We start from the raw sequence: 17319 nt of genomic DNA, 5'->3' as shown, positions 1-17319 counted from the left end.
CACTGTAGTACCCTTGGACTGCAGGGCAGCTAGAACTAGATCTTTTCCCACCATCCGCACAATCTCTTGTTGAAATCTCTCATCAATGTTTCTTTTCTGTCCACATCTAGGGAGGTTAGCCACAGTGCCATGGGCTTTACACTTCTTGATGACACTGCGCACGGTAGACACAGGAACATTCAGGTCTTTGGAGATGGTCTTGTCTTATGTCTTATTTTAGGGGATGTCTTATTTCTCTCCCCACAGCTGGAGGGAGAGAAATAAGACATCTTCCCAGACCTCCCCAAACCCTCTCCAGAATACTCACCATGGGACCAACAGCGCATCAGCAGCGGGACGTGCTGTTGGAACGTGACCTCCGACGTGACCACAGCGGGACCTGTGGCCTGGACGTGGCCTCCAAAGTTACCTGCAGCCTTTTTAGGGGGAAGACCTTATTTTCAAAGGATGTCTTATTTTCGGGGAAACACGGTGCCTCTCCACGCTCCCCTGATGTCCTGATGCAGTCACCGGTGTCCCCCTCTCTGTAGCCGCCATTACTTCTGAGACAAGCTCGTCTTGGGATTGAAAGCCCGCTCAGCCAATCACTGACTGAGACGGGCCAGGGCTGTGGCCAGTGATTGGCTGAGTGGGCTGTCACTCCAGAGACGGGCTCAAGTAACGGCCACAACTGACAGCTGGTTTTCCTATACCGCAGCAATATGTTAAAACTGTGCTCACACCACTTTGAGACTGAGGAATCAGGACTGTTTTACTGATAGTCGGCAACTCTTTGTAATATTTTATGTGGGTGGGTTTTATTGAGATGTATTTTTATAACACTAAATCAGACTAAACAGGCATGGCAGCAAGAATCTCCATACAGAAGCTTATTCCCCCTGTGCGTTCAGTCAGGCACATCAGGAGTTAACAGGGAGGCGGCTCTGCAGCGTGACACAGTGTGGACTCTGTCCTGGGCTGTGTATCTACCTCTTCTCCCTCACCAGGTATCTCCTGCAGTCGTGTCCGCAAGGTAATTCTAGATAGCACCGCCCTACAGCGCATGCTCCGTCACGCCCCCCCGCTCGGTCCCTTTAAGCGCTGGTCACTTCCCGCGCCGGATTGGACGCAAGATGCCAGCGGTTAGTAAATGTCTTTGTTGCGCTTGCGCAGTACGCCCAGCTTGTCTGGAGAAGTGAGGTTACACAGTAGTGATAGGCTCACTGTGCTCTGGGCTCTTGTGCTCCTCTCTCTGCTGTCACTGGTGAGTGCACCGCTGCTTTAACCCCTTGTAGTCCTCGTTCACCCTTTAGTAACGCATAATGATAGGGTTATATGGAGTACGTGCATTATTTTGCTGTCTGGACTGTTATAACATTATATAAGTAGTGGTTATACCTTGTTATCTGGTTATAATGCTCTGGCTAAGGTGTATTTATTATATCACTGACCTGATGTGAGTTACAGGACCCTAACACTGCTTTGGCACTAGATACATGGTTGTTTGCAACTTTTTTGGAAAGTGAACTTGTATAGTGACTGTAAACTTTTACCTTACCCTATAGCCTTAAAGGGTTTTTCAGCTGTAGTCTACAGCTGTGTGCATCAACCTGTACATGATGCAGAACTACAACTCCCATCATGCCCTTAAAGCCTTTGACTGTGGAAACATGCTAGGAGTTGTGGTTTGCTACAGCTGGAGAGCCGCAGGTTGGGGAACACTGATCTATAGGTAACAGCTGACTTCATAAGTAAGGGTGCCTTTACACATAGATTTACCTGGCAGATTTTTGAAGCCAAAGCCAGGAACAGACTATAAACAGGAAACGGGTCATAAAGGAAAGACTGAGATTTCTCCTCATCTGAAATCCATTCCTGGCTTTGGCTTTAAAAATCTGTCAGATAAATCTCTGTGTAAACGCACCCTAAGGATCTATAATATTTCTATAGGTGACCCACATGCTGATTGGCATATAAAGCAGCTATCCCTAACACCCTGGATCTGCCACCAGATATCAACTAGATGGCCATGATTCCTGCATGAAGCTCCTATATTGATACTATTAGCATGTAGCTAATGGTAATTTATATTCTGACGTCTTTGGGTGTGATCCTTGATCAACCAGTTTGGGGTTTGTATCAGCTTTTACCGAAGGAAATCTGTCCTGACTGTCAGACATCAGACATATATTTTCTATATACACAGAAAGGGAATTGCTAGCGATGTCCGTGCAGCCCTTGCCGCACGATCATCAAGCCATGTAATAGCCTCTGTAAGCGAGCGCTGCTCTAGCAGATTGGCGATCTCTTACAGCTAATGTCTGACCGTGTGATCCGGCCCTTAGAAGTGACAGTTTCCAAGCTTCTTATCGCATAGACTTTGGAATACTGATTTCTTATCTTGGTGGCCTGGCCTTAATTTAAGGGTTATTCTTTCTTCACAAAAGAGGGGATATTTACCCTAAAGTATCGCTGGCATTTGTGTTTAAGAAGACTTTGTAATCACTCCTACAAATCATTTGCCCAGTGTCAGTATGTTAGATATCACATTCCGAAATCTTGTGGAGTTTGGACTGCTTTGAGGCTGTCAAGGTGGCCATGCACCTTCAATAACTGACGGGCAAACAATTGTTCATCTGTCCCTTATCTCTCCTGTCTGGCGACCAGCACGGCTGAGCATTCTGGTGTTCTCTATGGGGAGGGTTAAGCGGCCGCCATAGCTCTCTGGCTGTGGCTTATTTCTCCCAGAACGGAGGGTTTGTGCCATGATCCATCACACCCGACCCCCAATTTCCACTAATATCATCTGATGGTGGTCGTTCAGGAAAACTCCTTATACTAGTACTGGGTGAATAATTAAATTTGTTTAATTCGCCCTTGACTTAAAAATTGATGCAAAATTTGCTAATTCAATTTTAAAAAAATGCAGGGAGAGCACACTGGGCTGGGCAGTACGGTTACCAGCGGCCTCCAGCTTGAAAATAATGTGTGACCGGGCCCAAAGTCGCAGCTGCTCTTGCTGCAGGTCAGAGTGCCTCCTGCTGGATCCAGCGCTGCAGTGTCTGCACACAGAGACCCCACAGCTGGCACACAGGAGATGCCTGCTGCTCCTACCACTACTATTGCTGCTGCTACTCCCACTCCTACTCCCATTTCTATTCCTACTACTACTCCCACTATTATTACTCCCAATACTACTCCCACTACTATTCATTTCTCCAGATAACACGTCTTCACTGCTCCAGAGTTCACTAGTGGCGTGCTTTACACCACTTCGTTGCACAAAGGTGACCTTAGACTTGTTGCAGCTCATTGACCCAATTCTTGTGCTTATATGTGATTATTTTTACATGCCACATGCTTCAGCAATCTTGCTTTGTGCATTGGCTCCCACATGGTGGCTGAGCTGGTCTTCTTAAACGATTTCACAGTTAACATCGCTCACTTGGGACCAGTGCAGATCAGAAATTCCTGGCTTGTGACATCCTATGTCCGTACCTTGTTTAAAGTTGCTGAGCGTGTTGATACGGCGTCCTCCTACCAGTATTTGAGTATGGAGATTGTATGTATTTTCTTTTATGCTTTTTATTTTTTTTTCAGTGGGTGTAGTTGAAACACATAAGCTGTATAATCCGGAGGAGTGCCCACATACTTTAGGCTGCATTGTGTGTAATTCTGTTTACATGTGTATTGTATTTCCCAAAGGGTGTATCCAGCACAACACAATCCCATGTGATTGCTTCACACCTCACAAACATGCCTGGAAGTTCAGAAATATGGTCAATAAGCAAATGCACATTTTTACAGGACTACCTCTCTTTACAGACCAAAATAATACATCAAAAATAGTAAGGCAGTTACATGGGAATATATTTCCAATGCATCAATTAAAAAAAAAAAAAAATATATATATATATATATATATATATATATATATATATATATATATATATATATATATATATATATATATATAGTCAGTTTGTAACATCCCTGTCATTTAACAGTTTAGACCTGGCAAGTGTTTTGATCCATCTTGGCATTCAGACCCCCACAGATCATTAGAATGAGCTAGTAGAAGCACATGGCTGGGTGCTTCACTCCCTAGCTCCCTGAAATCTCAATCTAGTTGTCCCATAGACTTATAGTAGAACATGTCTCCTACATCAGGACGGAGATCGCAGTGATCTGTGAAGTGAGGCAAACCAAAGCATGCTTCTCCCAACGCACTTTAGAGTTCAAAGAGGTTCTGAACACCTAGACCCTGACTGATGAAAACATTTGACATGTCTCTGGTAGAGATGAGCGAACCGGGTTTGGGTTCGAGTCCATCCGAACCCGAACTATCGGCATTTGATTAGCGGGTGCTGCTGAACTTGGATAAAGCTCTAAGGTTGTCTGGAAAACATGGATACAGCCAATGACTATATCCATGATTTCCACATAGCCTTTGGGCTTTATCCAACTTCAGCAGCCACTGCTAATCAAATGCCGAAAGTTCGGGTTCGGATGGACTCCAGCATGCTCGAGGTTCGCTCATCTCTAGTCTCTGGGAGTGGGCCCACAGTGATATACATTGAAATTCCTTTTGCCGATATCCCACCATATACCTCTGATGTGAATGCAGTATTATAGACACTATAGGCAGACTCTATGCCCCCAGTTCTATTATGTTCCTAAATAAATCGGCAAAACTCTTTGGGACTATCCCACTGATCTGGTAAATGCACAGTTGCAATCTGACTGTTAGCGAATGTCTAATCATTCTTTAATTTCCTGTTCTAGTTCTCGTTAATGTGATTCTATTTATTCCAATACCCTTTCTTGTATGAGACTTAAAAGTAGAAGTTCATGTTAAAAATGGAGAAGCAGTACTTTACTGACTTTTTAAGGTCCAGTTGGTAAACCCCATCTGAAAACATGTCTGTATTACATTTGTGTAAAACTGGCCTTAAAGGGAACCTGTCAGCATGACAATGCTATCTAGGCTATCAGCATTATGTTAGGCTATGTGCACACTGAAGAAAACATGCAAAGGACTTGCAGCAGATTCCGCCAGTCGTCCCCGCACGCTCCCACTTCACTTTACGCCTGTGCAAGTTCATTCTTCGGGTGGCCGGCGTAATCTGCCTGACCATAGAATGGAGTCTATGGCACAGGTGGAGAGGAAGCAGGAGCGCGCTTGGACGAGCGGCAGAATCCGCCGAAAGTCCTCTGTGTGTTTTCCTCAGTTTGTATAACTTGTAATTTAATGATTGAAATCTCTAATGTTTCCATGCGTAAGGGTACTATTACACGGAACGATAATCGGCCAAATCAGCCCTATCCAGACGATTATTGTTCTGTGTAATAAAGACAACAATCAGCCGAACCGGATCAATGTCATCGGCTGATCGTTGATATAGGTTCTGACCTATGACTGTCGGGCGCCAACCGCACATCGCTACGTGTAATAGCAGTGCGCGGCCAACCCTGACGATTAGCAAAGAAGAATACATTACCTATCCAGACTGCAGGGCTCCTTCTGCGCTTGCTTCTCCCCGGGTCCCGCGTGCTCCAGCTTCAGAGCAGCCTGTCTCAGCTGACAGGCCGCTAAGCCAATCACCTGAAAAAAACAGCGTCAGTTTGTACACATAGGATGAAGCTGCAGATCCCCATAATGCAGTAATGTAGAACAACAGGCTAGAATAGAGAACCAGGGCTGCTGTCAGAGGTCTGTGTGGTCACATGACAGCAGTGCGGAAGGGGCATGTGTTCAGCATGGACCAATTAGGAAGTGAGAATCACAGAGCTGTGCAGGTGGACAGTGACAGAAACTTTCCTATACAGCAGTGTAAATGGCTGAGTGTAAGCGCAGGCACATTATAGCAGCAGTGTGTATAACTAAATATGAGTGCAGGCGCATTATAGCAGGAAAGGAGAAGATGGGAAAAACAAGAGCTGACAGACTACAGGGAGCATGAAGGAATGAGCAGGACATATGTGGGCACATAAATGCAGCACTCTATGTCCAGGGAGAGAGGGGTTACAGCTATGGAGAGATTATCTCCATAGTCCTGTCCCCCCATGTAAGCCCTAGCCTGAAGTGGATCTGCTATGATTTGGAAGGTGAGTGAGACTTCCTTGGTCAGAGTATAGTACTGTATACCCCGCTATGCAGACCATGTCCTTCCCCCACTCGCCCTCCCACGAAGTACAAGGAGGTCATACACCAAAGTAATGCTCTTAAACCAAGTCACAATTTTTAAAAACTGTGAGCTCTTCTTGCAAAACGCTTTCAATCTAAGTTATTCTTAAACCAAGGTAAGACCTGTATTTGTAAAAATATATACCTTGATGAAATCTACAAGTATAACTTTATTAGTTGATACGGGTATGCCTCTTTAAGTTGACCTCAAATGCATGTACTTTCAATAGGGAGAGGCAAGAAATGTGCTGCCAGACAACCCTAGCCATGTCTTTTTTTTTTTTTTCCTGGGAACAAAATGATTGGACAGTTTAAATCCAGAAGATATGCTCTATCTCTCCTTTGTCCTTTGACATTGGAAGATAGTTGAGAGGCACCGATAGACATCTATACGGTTAACCAGTGCCACCAAAATTGGCATATTCATCCAGCTCTTATCAAATGTGTATTTCTAACTTTAATGTATGCGTTTCATTTTATTCTTTATGTGGTAAACAAATTATTCTTCTTCTTTTATAGGTCTTCCCTCCAAATACTTTCCATCATGAACTTTTTCTTGGAGACCTTGAAAGTCTTGCTGCTTACGATCTATTTGACCTTTGAGTCTATCATCTTATGGATTATCCCGTCTCGTAGAAAGAATGTTGCTGGTGAACTGGTGCTTATTACTGGAGCTGGGAGTGGGATAGGACGTCTTATGGCACTTGAGTTTGCCCGTCTTGGTGCTACTCTCGTCTTGTGGGACATCAATGAAGAGGGCAATAAGGAAACAAGCAGACTGGCTAAGAAAAACGGTGCCGTCCGGGTACACACGTACACATGTGACTGCAGCAAGAGGGAAGACGTTTACAAAGTCGCAGACCAGGTGCGTTCTTTGTGTTTACTGTTTGACAAGCATGGAACTTTTCCAAAAAGAGCACATGCTAGAAATGAATGAATAAAACATTTGACAAATGACAACTACTTAAAAACACTTAAAGGAGTTATTCAGGATTAGAAAAAACATGGCCACTTTCTTCCAGAAACCCCACGACTCTTGTCTCCAGTTTGGGTGTTTTGCAATTAAGCTCCATTCGCTTTAAGGAAACTAAGTTCCAAAACTCCATCCAAACTGGAGAAGAGAGAGGTGGTGTTACTGAAAGAAAGTGGCCATGTTTTTCTGATCCTGACCCCTAAAAGATAATGTTCAACGAATACAAAATCATCATACAGGGACTCACAGGTGACGTTTTCTTTGATTTGAGGCCCCATTTTCCTTTTCCTCTCCAACGGGGCCACCATGATGACTTCTTGCAGCTACAATTTGTCTCTTCAGAACCTGCCAGACAAACATCTCAGGCTCCGCACTTATCCAGCAACTTCCTTCCCTTTTCCCTCCTATAGGCCTATAGTAATTCTGCTGCTTGGTGCAGTAAAGTCTGCAAGGTGTGACCTCCATTACGCTGACATACAGGATACTGGGAGAGCTGCGTGACCTCCATTACACTGACATACAGGATTAGGGGAGAGCTGTGTGACCTCTATTATACTGACATACAGGATGCTGGGAAAGCTGTGTGACCTCCATTATACTGACATACAGGATGCTGGCAAAGCTGGGTGACCCTCTGCTGTCCCAATTGTCATATCCCTCACTGTGCTGTCCCCATAAAAAAATCCCCCCTGTGCTCCCCCCATAGTAATAATCCCCTCTGCTCCCCCTGCATTGCCAAACATACACACACACACAAAAAAAAAACATTATACTCACCTTATTCTGGCATAGGGGTCCCTCTCTCCTCTTCTTCTCCAGCCTGCGAGGAGCAGGCCGATGCCACCCACATCTCTCTCCAGCAAACTCAGTGATATGACGTCATTGCGCTGCTGGAGGGAGAAGATGTCTGCAGACGCAGCGTGCTCGGCTGGCTTGGAGCTGTCCAGGGGCGGTGCTACTGGCGGTCCGGGGGCGGAGCTGTGGGCGGTCCGCTGGTGGAGCTACGGGCGGGCGGAGGGCAGTCTTGCCAGGCAGAGGGGCAGGTGATAGGGCAAGAGAGTGGGCGGGCGGCCGGGGGTGCGTGCAGTTAAGTGGAGTCCGGGGTATGCCACCAGCGCCCCCTAGCTGTCTGCGCCCCATGCGGTCGCCCGGCCCGCCTGCCTCTAGAAACTGGGCGGGCACACACACACACACATATATATATATATATATATATATATATATATATATATATATATATACATATATACACACACAGGCAGTGGCAGACACAGGAGTCTGGTTTCAGCAGTGTCCTCTTTTTGCCCTGCCTGGTGTCTAGCTGCAGTTTTAGCACTGTCCTTGGCTTGATACTTGGATTTAATTGGAATTTTCCAAAAGTGTCTTACATAACTGCAGTTTTGTTACGTGTGTAATTTTCAGACAGAAACCCAATTTAGATCTCTGGCAGCGTTCTCCGGCTGTAGCTCTGCACAGACGTACAGAAAATTGGCGAGTCTGATGGATTTGGCTTGGGCCTTTTTTCTCTCTCTTTGATGTTGTTGACTGCACAACTTACAGATTCCTAGAAAGACCGATCTGCGTAAAACTCTCTTAACAGAACTTTTTTTTTTCCGAGTTGTGACATGGGAAAATAAGGCTCATTGTTCAATTAACATCTACAGATAATTTTTGTATTTATAAGGGTGGAATATATTTGTTGGCCAGTTGTTCCATGTATCATGAGTTGGCAGCCCCCTTCTCCCTTGTGTTTTACGATTTTTCTTTATAAAGAGATGGTGATTTAGTATTTACATAGAGCTTCACCTTTTTAAAACTACCATTATACATAGATGCTACTATTGGCAATGGAACTTAAAGGGATCCCGTCACCACTTCTCACCTGTACGTTTTAGTAAATACTAGTGTTCCCGATAAAATAACAAATGTGGAACATCTTTTCTTTTAGATCTGTGTTGCACCTTTCCTCTGTTATTCTTACTATAAATGTATGACCCAATATCCAACTGGGGTGCATGTCCCTACACAGCCTGTCACCTCTGATTGGATAGTGTCAAACTGTGTAGGAGCACGCCTTCTATTGTAACATCTAGTTGGTTATTGAGTCTGTTCAATTTCCTAGTAAGAATAGCAGAGTTACAGCACAGAGCTGTAAGAAATGTTACAAAGTTATGTCGTGGGTGTAGCATGCATTTGTTAAAGGGGTTATCCAGCGCTACAAAAACATGGCCACTTTCCCCCTACTTTTGTCTCCAGATTGGGTGGGGTTTTGAAACTCAGTTCCATTGAAGTAAATGGAGCTTAATTGCAAACTGCACCTGAACTGGAGACAACAGTAGGGGGAAAAGTGGCCATGTTTTTGTAGCTCTGGATAACCCCTTTAAATCAAACAGGCCAGAAGTGGTGACAGGCCCTCTTTAAAGCAGTAGTTAAGCAAAAAAATTCTTTCAAATCAACTTGTGCCAGAGTTTTTTTTTAAATTGACTTCTATTAAAAAAAATCTCAAGTCTTCTAGTACTTATCAGCTGCTGTATGTCCCACAGGAAGTGATGTATTCTTTCCGGTCTGGAGAACAGGAGAGGTTTTCTATGGGGATTTGCTTCTGCTCTGGACCGCTTCTGACATGGACAGAGCTGGCAGCAGAGAGCACTGTGTCAGACTAGAATTGAAACACTACTTCCTGTAGGACATAAAGCAGCTGATAAGTACTGGAAGACTGGAGATTTTATAATAAAAGTAAATCACAAATCTCAGGAACTTTCTGGCATCAGTTGATTTGTAAGATTTATAAGGGTATGTACACACTACAGATTCTGGGTGGACAATTTCAAGAGGATTCCGCTGTGGGCCCCTGCTTGAAGTTCCTTTAAAGGGGAAGTCAGATCTCCATCAGCGAAATAGGAGGGGAAAAAACAAGCTGATCTGTGGGGTCAGACCACTTTGACTGCTATCAATCATAAGAAAAGAGGTGGTGTCCCCTGAAATAAATGAAACACAAGATGCATGTATGGCCAGCTCTCATACATGCATCCAGTCATTCTCATTGGGGCTTCCAAACTGCTTGAAATGCCCCAGAATGAACAGAGCACTGGCTGTGTCCATGCGGTGTGCTCCATTCCAGGGATCATTCTTGGGATCAGTAAGGTTCCAGCGGTCAGATCTCCATCAACTTATGATGATCTGTGGATAGGGGATAACTTTTTGTAGGTATGATATTTATTACATAGACATTAAGCATAAATAGAAGCATACATAGATGCAGCCTAAGTATATATTACTATATCTGCATATATTCTGGGTACCCTATAATTTATTTCATTTCTCAATCCATCAGGTTAAAAAAGAAGTTGGAGATATCAGCATCTTAATAAACAATGCAGGTATTGTGACTGGAAAGAAATTCATTGATTCTCCGGATGCCCTTATAGAAAAGACCATGCAAGTCAACACGATGGCACATTTTTGGGTAATTTCAGTTTTTAGCATGTTAATGATGTGTAACCAAAAACACACACAACTTCTATAGTTGCAGCATCTTGTTTTTATATTTATCCCTAGACCTTTCTTTAAAGGTGTTGTCCAAAATGAGAGATCATGACTGATTTTTCCCTCCAAAAAAACGCAGCATATTTGTCCATAAATTGTCTGTAGTTTTGCAGTTAATAACAAACTACAATTCAGGTCACAGAATTAAAAATTGTCATTTTCAGATTTTGGAATCATGGGGTCTTAAAAATATAAATCTTTTTGTTTTTTCACAACAACATTTTTTCTTTTTTTACTATGATCCATTGTGCCTTTTATGTTTTTCCTTTAATAAAACAGCTCAGATTTATAGGATTTTCATGCGGTGTTCCATGGAAACATCCATTGGGAATGATGAAGTGAACACGTTTTATTAGTCAGCAGCACTACACAGACAATACTCCCTACTGTATTTGCTGCTGTTGAGCAGCCAAAATATTATTCAGCCTCAGTGTATCATAACTTTTATAATATATTAATTTGCAAAACTCATGATAGCATTAATGTATTCCCTTTTATCTTTAAATAATATTATAGTCTGCTCTACCTAATAGTTAAATTAAATGAGTGCTTTATGTAGATATAAATTATGTAAATCTCTTCCTGTACATTACATATACTATAAATATATCAATCCCATGGCCCCCGTTCCCTCACTGTGCGCGCCTGCGGGGTTGGTGGCCACTGACTGGCACGGTGTGGACTTAGTGTAGGGACCCATGTGTATCAGATACCTGCACGATGGTACATGGGGCAGTATGGCTTGATCAATTCATACACAAAATTCTGATGTGTTTTTTATTTAGCCTAGGGGCACCAGTATCAGCCATAGGTGTGAGGTGCAGCGCTCTTTTTCTTCCGTGAACCGCATAAATATATCAATGTTTCCTTACTTACAGACTTATAAAGCTTTCCTTCCTGCAATGATGGCCTCCAACCATGGGCATCTTGTGAGCATTGCAAGTTCTGCTGGACTTATCGGAGTCAATGGACTAGCAGGTGAGAGAGTGCCTAAAAAAGGTGTTAATGTGAAGTATGCTTGTCACCACTGGCATAGTCCCTACTAGAAGACTGGGGATTGCACTACTGTGATCACCAATGGAAGGCTTGCTGGTGTGACTACTGTGGAAGTAAGGATGAGGACTGCTGTGCCTAGTAAGGAAGGAGGCTACTATGACTACTAGGTGACCACAGTAACTATGTTTGGTGTGTTTAAAAAGGGGTTGCATCATTCAGAAAACTAGTTCTAAACTGATTAATTCTGTGAGCTTAAACATATTTCAAGTGTATAAGCATTTCTGAAACTGTACTGAGATATATAGGCTTACTAATCCCCCATGTGACTGCATTGTTTTGATAACCTGTTGCCCTTCGTTACAACCCACTAAGGTGGGCCAGGCATACTTTCTTTCACTGTGCTTTCCAGAAAGTACTGGCAGTTGGTCTCCACTGAGTCTACAAGTAAGGGGAATTGTTTAAAAGTGTGTGCAACAGCAGGGTCACAGTTCAGAGAGAAAACCAGGAAGTCATTTGATCCATTGTGAAGGAATTTGCTGTGTTTTTTTTTTTTTTTTTTTTTTGGGGGGGGGGGGGGGGTTGTTTTGTTTTTTTTACATCGCTCTACACATTTGTAATCCTTTACATACATGTTTGCCCCTTTAAGTATACGTCACATTCACATTCATGTAGGTACCTACTCCAGTGTCGTCGTCCCCCCCCATTAACTATTACACATTACAAAGTTTGTTTGGCAGCACTGTGGCTCAGTGGTTAGCACTGTAGCCTTGCAAAACTTTGTAATGTGTGTTAAAAAGCTGTCTGGAGCCGCTCCTGTTTTCCCCACATGTGATGCGATGTAACCAATGAAAAGGCTGCCAGGATGCAGGTGCACCAGTAGCTTTTCTCTCCCATTCATTGGAGAAGAACCCGGAAGTGAGGCAGAACTTAAGACACCAACTGGAGGTGAAAATGGCCGCAACCAGTGTGGAATTCGAACATGCTGTGTTATGTGTCACTATAATTTTTGTTTTTTCTGGTATTGCCATAACATGCCCTAAAAACATTCCAGTTACATACGACTATTACATGACATAGATTTGTAACACAGAACCCTCTTCCTCATGATAACACATATACAAGATAGACAGAACTCCACCATATAAGAAATTAACTGTACTCCTCTTCTAATATATGGGGAAGAGGTATTAAGGGTGCGTTCACACCTACAGGATCTGCAGCAGATTTGATGCTGTGTTCAGTTATTTAAATGAAATCTGCTGCAGAAAATCAGCTGCAGATCCTGTAGGTGTGAACGCACCATAAAAGATAAGGAAAAAACTTGGGTTCTAGTTACAACTATAAACCGATAAAGAAACAACTGAACCTCTAATATATTGTAACACAATTGAATTTTATTGTTAAAAATATGACATGGTATTAATACATGATAATTGAAACACTTAGCAATGAACAAGGGCTGACTAGAATGTTAAAAACAGCAAACATACACGAGGGGGCTGCTGCAGGTGGACACAAATAAATTAATTAATTAATTAATTAATAGTATAATAAATAAGTAAATACACAGTGGAAATATAGCACTTTGAGTCCTGCAGGACATATGATCAATTTCTCTAAGTGCTATATTTCCACTGTGTATTTACTTATGAAATTTATTATACTATTAATTTATTTATTTATTTGTGTCCACCTGCAGCAGCCCCCCTGGTGTATGTTCGCTGTTTTTAACATTCTAGTCAGCCCTTGTTCATTGCTTAGTGTTTCAATTATCATGAATTAATACCATGTCATATTTTTAACAATAAAATTCAATTGTGTTACAATATATTAGAGGTTCAGTTGTTTCTTTATCGGTTTATACTCTTCCTCATGATATTGGGCATGCAGAGTGGCCTCTGTGAACCAGGTCAGTGTTGTGAAGTTGTATTGTTCATAGTTACAAGTCTGTTTCTCCTGCTCTTACATACAGACTGAAAAGTGATGTAAATCAATATTTCTTGTGGGTGGAATCTTAGTTTTTGTATGATCCTGGGAAGATAATGTTACTTCGAGGTTTACATTATTAAAAGGAACAACCTTTGATATAGTTTCAATTAGTATCTTATCATACAGAGTAATGTCAAGGCTAAAGTACATAATCCACATAAGCAGGGCAAAGTTTATAATCCACCCCTGCGACATGGACAGGGATGAAATCCCTGGTAACAATCCATGACACATTCACAGCAGGATGAAAACCTACAGCATGTTTGTGTTTCTACATAGAAAATGCTGGTGTAATCCACTGCAGATTTTACCTGCACAAATCCACAGCTGACATCCACAGCATTTCCCTCAGGTGTGAATTTGGCCTGACATTGCAGATGGCCAAATTGTAACTATTATTTTACTCTTCCTTACTAGTAAATTTTTAAGGTCCATCCATACATGCATATAAGGAGAAATGGTGATTACAATTAGATATGCTGTACAATCCATTGCACACAATTGTATCCTCCAAATAATCATTCCAGATTCATCTTTGCGGTCTGCCCAAAGGGGTTGTCCAAACAAAAGCAAAATGTACTCCCAGCGGGGAGTTGTATAAAAGTAATAAACGTTGTGGTGCTGCAGGGGACTGGGGGAGGTGAGTATAGCATGTTTATTATTTTTAAACAGCCCCGAGTCAATTTTGCTTTTGCCCAGAACAAACCCTTTAATGTCTTCAGTAGATTGTTGAACAGTAATGAATATTTACCTACCACATTCATGGTAAATGTTACTTATTCAATTAACAAGTGTTTAATTACTAATCATTAAAGCTGTGTTAACATGTTGCAGTTCCGTTGTAGTACTGTTGTAGTGGTTATGCTTCAACTCTTACAGTAAAACCATGGTAGAACTGTGAAACGTTTTCCTAAAGGGTCTAACTGCTTGGACCTCCCTGATGCCAAGTGGGGCCAGTGCCGCACACACACTACCTCTTCCTCCTCCTCGGCCTCCTCGGCCTCCTCGGCCTCTTCGGCCTCTTCTTTCTCTTCGGCCTCTTCTTTCTCTTCGGCCTCTTCTTTCTCTTCGGCCTCTTCTTTCTCTTCGGCCTCTTCGGCCTCTTCTTTCTCTTCGGCCTCTTCGGCCTCTTCTTTCTCTTCGGCCTCTTCGGCCTCTTCTTTCTCTTCGGCCTCTTCGGCCTCTTCTTTCTCTTCGGCCTCTTCTTTCTCTTCGGCCTCTTTTTTCTCTTCGGCCTCTTTTTTCTCTTCGGCCTCTTTTTTCTCTTCGGCCTCTTCGGCCTCTTATTTCTCTTCGGCCTCTTCGGCCTCTTATTTCTCTTCGGCCTCTTATTTCTCTTCTTTCTCTTCTTTCTCTTCGGCCTCTTCTTTCTCTTCGGCCTCTTCTTTCTCTTCGGCCTCTTCTTTCTCTTCGGCCTCTTCTTTCTCTTCGGCCTCTTCTTTCTCTTCGGCCTCTTCTTTCTCTTCGGCCTCTTCTTTCTCTTTGGCCTCTTCGGCCTCTTCTTTCTCTTCGGCCTCTTCTTTCTCTTCGGCCTCTTCGGCCTCTTCTTTCTCTTCGGCCTCTTCTTTCTCTTCGGCCTCTTCTTTCTCTTTGGCCTCTTCGGCCTCTTCTTTCTCTTCGGCCTCTTCTTTCTCTTCGGCCTCTTCGGCCTCTTCGGCCTCTTCGGCCTCTTCTTTCTCTTCGGCCTCTTCTTTCTCTTCGGCCTCTTCGGCCTCTTCTTTCTCTTCTTTCTCTTTGGCCTCTTCTTTCTCTTCTTTCTCTTTGGCCTCTTCTTTCTCTTCTTTCTCTTTGGCCTCTTCTTTCTCTTCTTTCTCTTTGGCCTCTTCTTTCTCTTCTTTCTCTTTGGCCTCTTCTTTCTCTTCTTTCTCTTTGGCCTCTTCTTTCTCTTCTTTCTCTTTGGCCTCTTATTTCTCTTCTTTCTCTTTGGCCTCTTATTTCTCTTCTTTCTCTTTGGCCTCTTCTTTCTCTTCTTTCTCTTTGGCCTCTTCTTTCTCTTCTTTCTCTTTGGCCTCTTCTTTCTCTTCTGCCTCTTCTTTCTCTTTGGCCTCTTCTTTCTCTTCTTTCTCTTTGGCCTCTTCTTTCTCCTCTGCCTCTTCTTTCTCTTTGGCCTCTTCTTTCTCTTCTTTCTCTTTGGCCTCTTCTTTCTCTTTGGCCTCTTCTTTCTCTTTGGCCTCTTCTTTCTCTTTGGCCTCTTTGGCCTCTTCTTTCTCTTTGGCCTCTTTGGCCTCTTCTTTCTCTTTGGCCTCTTCTTTCTCTTCTTTCTCTTCGGCCTCTTCTTTCTCTTTGGCCTCTTCGGCCTCTTTGGCCTCTTCTTTCTCTTTGGCCTCTTCTTTCTCTTCGGCCTCTTCTTTCTCTTCTTTCTCTTTGGCCTCTTCTTTCTCTTCGGCCTCTTCTTTCTCTTCTTTCTCTTCGGCCTCTTCTTTCTCTTCTGCCTCTTCGGCCTCTTCTTTCTCTTCGGCCTCTTCGGCCTCTTCTTTCTCTTCGGCCTCTTCTTTCTCTTCGGCCTCTTCTTTCTCTTCGGCCTCTTCGGCCTCTTCGGCCTCTTCGGCCTCTTCGGCCTCTTCTTTCTCTTTGGCCTCTTCTTTCTCTTTGGCCTCTTCTTTCTCTTTGGCCTCTTCTTTCTCTTCGGCCTCTTCTTTCTCTTCGGCCTCTTCTTTCTCTTCGGCCTCTTCGGCCTCTTCGGCCTCTTCTTTCTCTTTGGCCTCTTCTTTCTCTTTGGCCTCTTCTTTCTCTTCGGCCTCTTCTTTCTCTTTGGCCTCTTCTTTCTCTTTGGCCTCTTCTTTCTCTTCTTTCTCTTTGGCCTCTTCTTTCTCTTTGGCCTCTTCTTTCTCTTCGGCCTCTTCGGCCTCTTATTTCTCTTCGGCCTCTTCGGCCTCTTCTTTCTCTTCGGCCTCTTCTTTCTCTTCGGCCTCTTCGGCCTCTTCGGCCTCTTCTTTCTCTTCGGCCTCTTCTTTCTCTTCGGCCTCTTTGGCCTCTTCTTTCTCTTTGGCCTCTTCTTTCTCTTCTTTCTCTTTGGCCTCTTCTTTCTCTTTGGCCTCTTCTTTCTCTTCTTTCTCTTTGGCCTCTTCTTTCTCTTCTTTCTCTTTGGCCTCTTCTTTCTCTTCTTTCTCTTTGGCCTCTTCTTTCTCTTCTTTCTCTTCGGCCTCTTTGGCCTCTTCTTTCTCTTCTTTCTCTTCGGACTCTTCTTTCTCTTCGGCCTCTTCTTTCTCTTCGGCCTCTTTGGCCTCTTCTTTCTCTTCGGCCTCTTTGGCCTCTTCTTTCTCTTCGGCCTCTTATTTCTCTAAGGCCTCTTATTTCTCTTCGGCCTCTTCTTTCTCTTCGGCCTCTTCTTTCTCTTCGGCCTCTTCGGCCTCTTCTTTCTCTTCGGCCTCTTCGGCCTCTTCTTTCTCTTTGGACTCTTCTTTCTCTTCGGCCTCTTCGGCCTCTTCTTTCTCTTCGGCCTCTTCTTTCTCTTCGGCCTCTTCTTTCTCTTCTTTCTCTTTGGCCTCTTCTTACTCTTTGGCCTCTTCTTACTCTTTGGCCTCTTCTTACTCTTCGGCCTCTTCTTTCTCTTCGGCCTCTTCTTTCTCTTCGGCCTCTTCGGCCTCTTCTTTCTCTTTGGCCTCTTCGGCCTCTTCTTTCTCTTTGGCCTCTTCTTTCTCTTTGGCCT

General features: G+C 43.5%; 1 protein-coding gene across 1 annotated transcript in view; it reads left to right on the top strand.

Annotated features, from left to right (window-relative positions):
* Window positions 1-1100: 1100 nt before the first annotated feature.
* LOC138779388 (epidermal retinol dehydrogenase 2-like) overlaps window positions 1101-17319 on the top strand; it is a gene marked incomplete at its 3' end in the record, with an annotated part of 33064 nt that continues 16845 nt past the window's right edge. The window contains exons 1-4 of the mRNA XM_069956598.1: window positions 1101-1121; window positions 6686-7031; window positions 10474-10605; window positions 11564-11663. Coding sequence (XP_069812699.1) covers window positions 6711-7031; window positions 10474-10605; window positions 11564-11663 — 553 coding nt within the window. The remainder of the gene's footprint in view (window positions 1122-6685; window positions 7032-10473; window positions 10606-11563; window positions 11664-17319) is intronic.

Source organism: Dendropsophus ebraccatus, unplaced genomic scaffold, assembly GCF_027789765.1.
Source record: "Dendropsophus ebraccatus isolate aDenEbr1 unplaced genomic scaffold, aDenEbr1.pat pat_scaffold_750_ctg1, whole genome shotgun sequence".
NCBI lineage: Eukaryota > Metazoa > Chordata > Amphibia > Anura > Hylidae > Dendropsophus > Dendropsophus ebraccatus.
The sequence above is the reverse complement of the archived record's forward strand: the minus strand, read 5'-3'. Positions and strand labels throughout refer to the sequence as shown.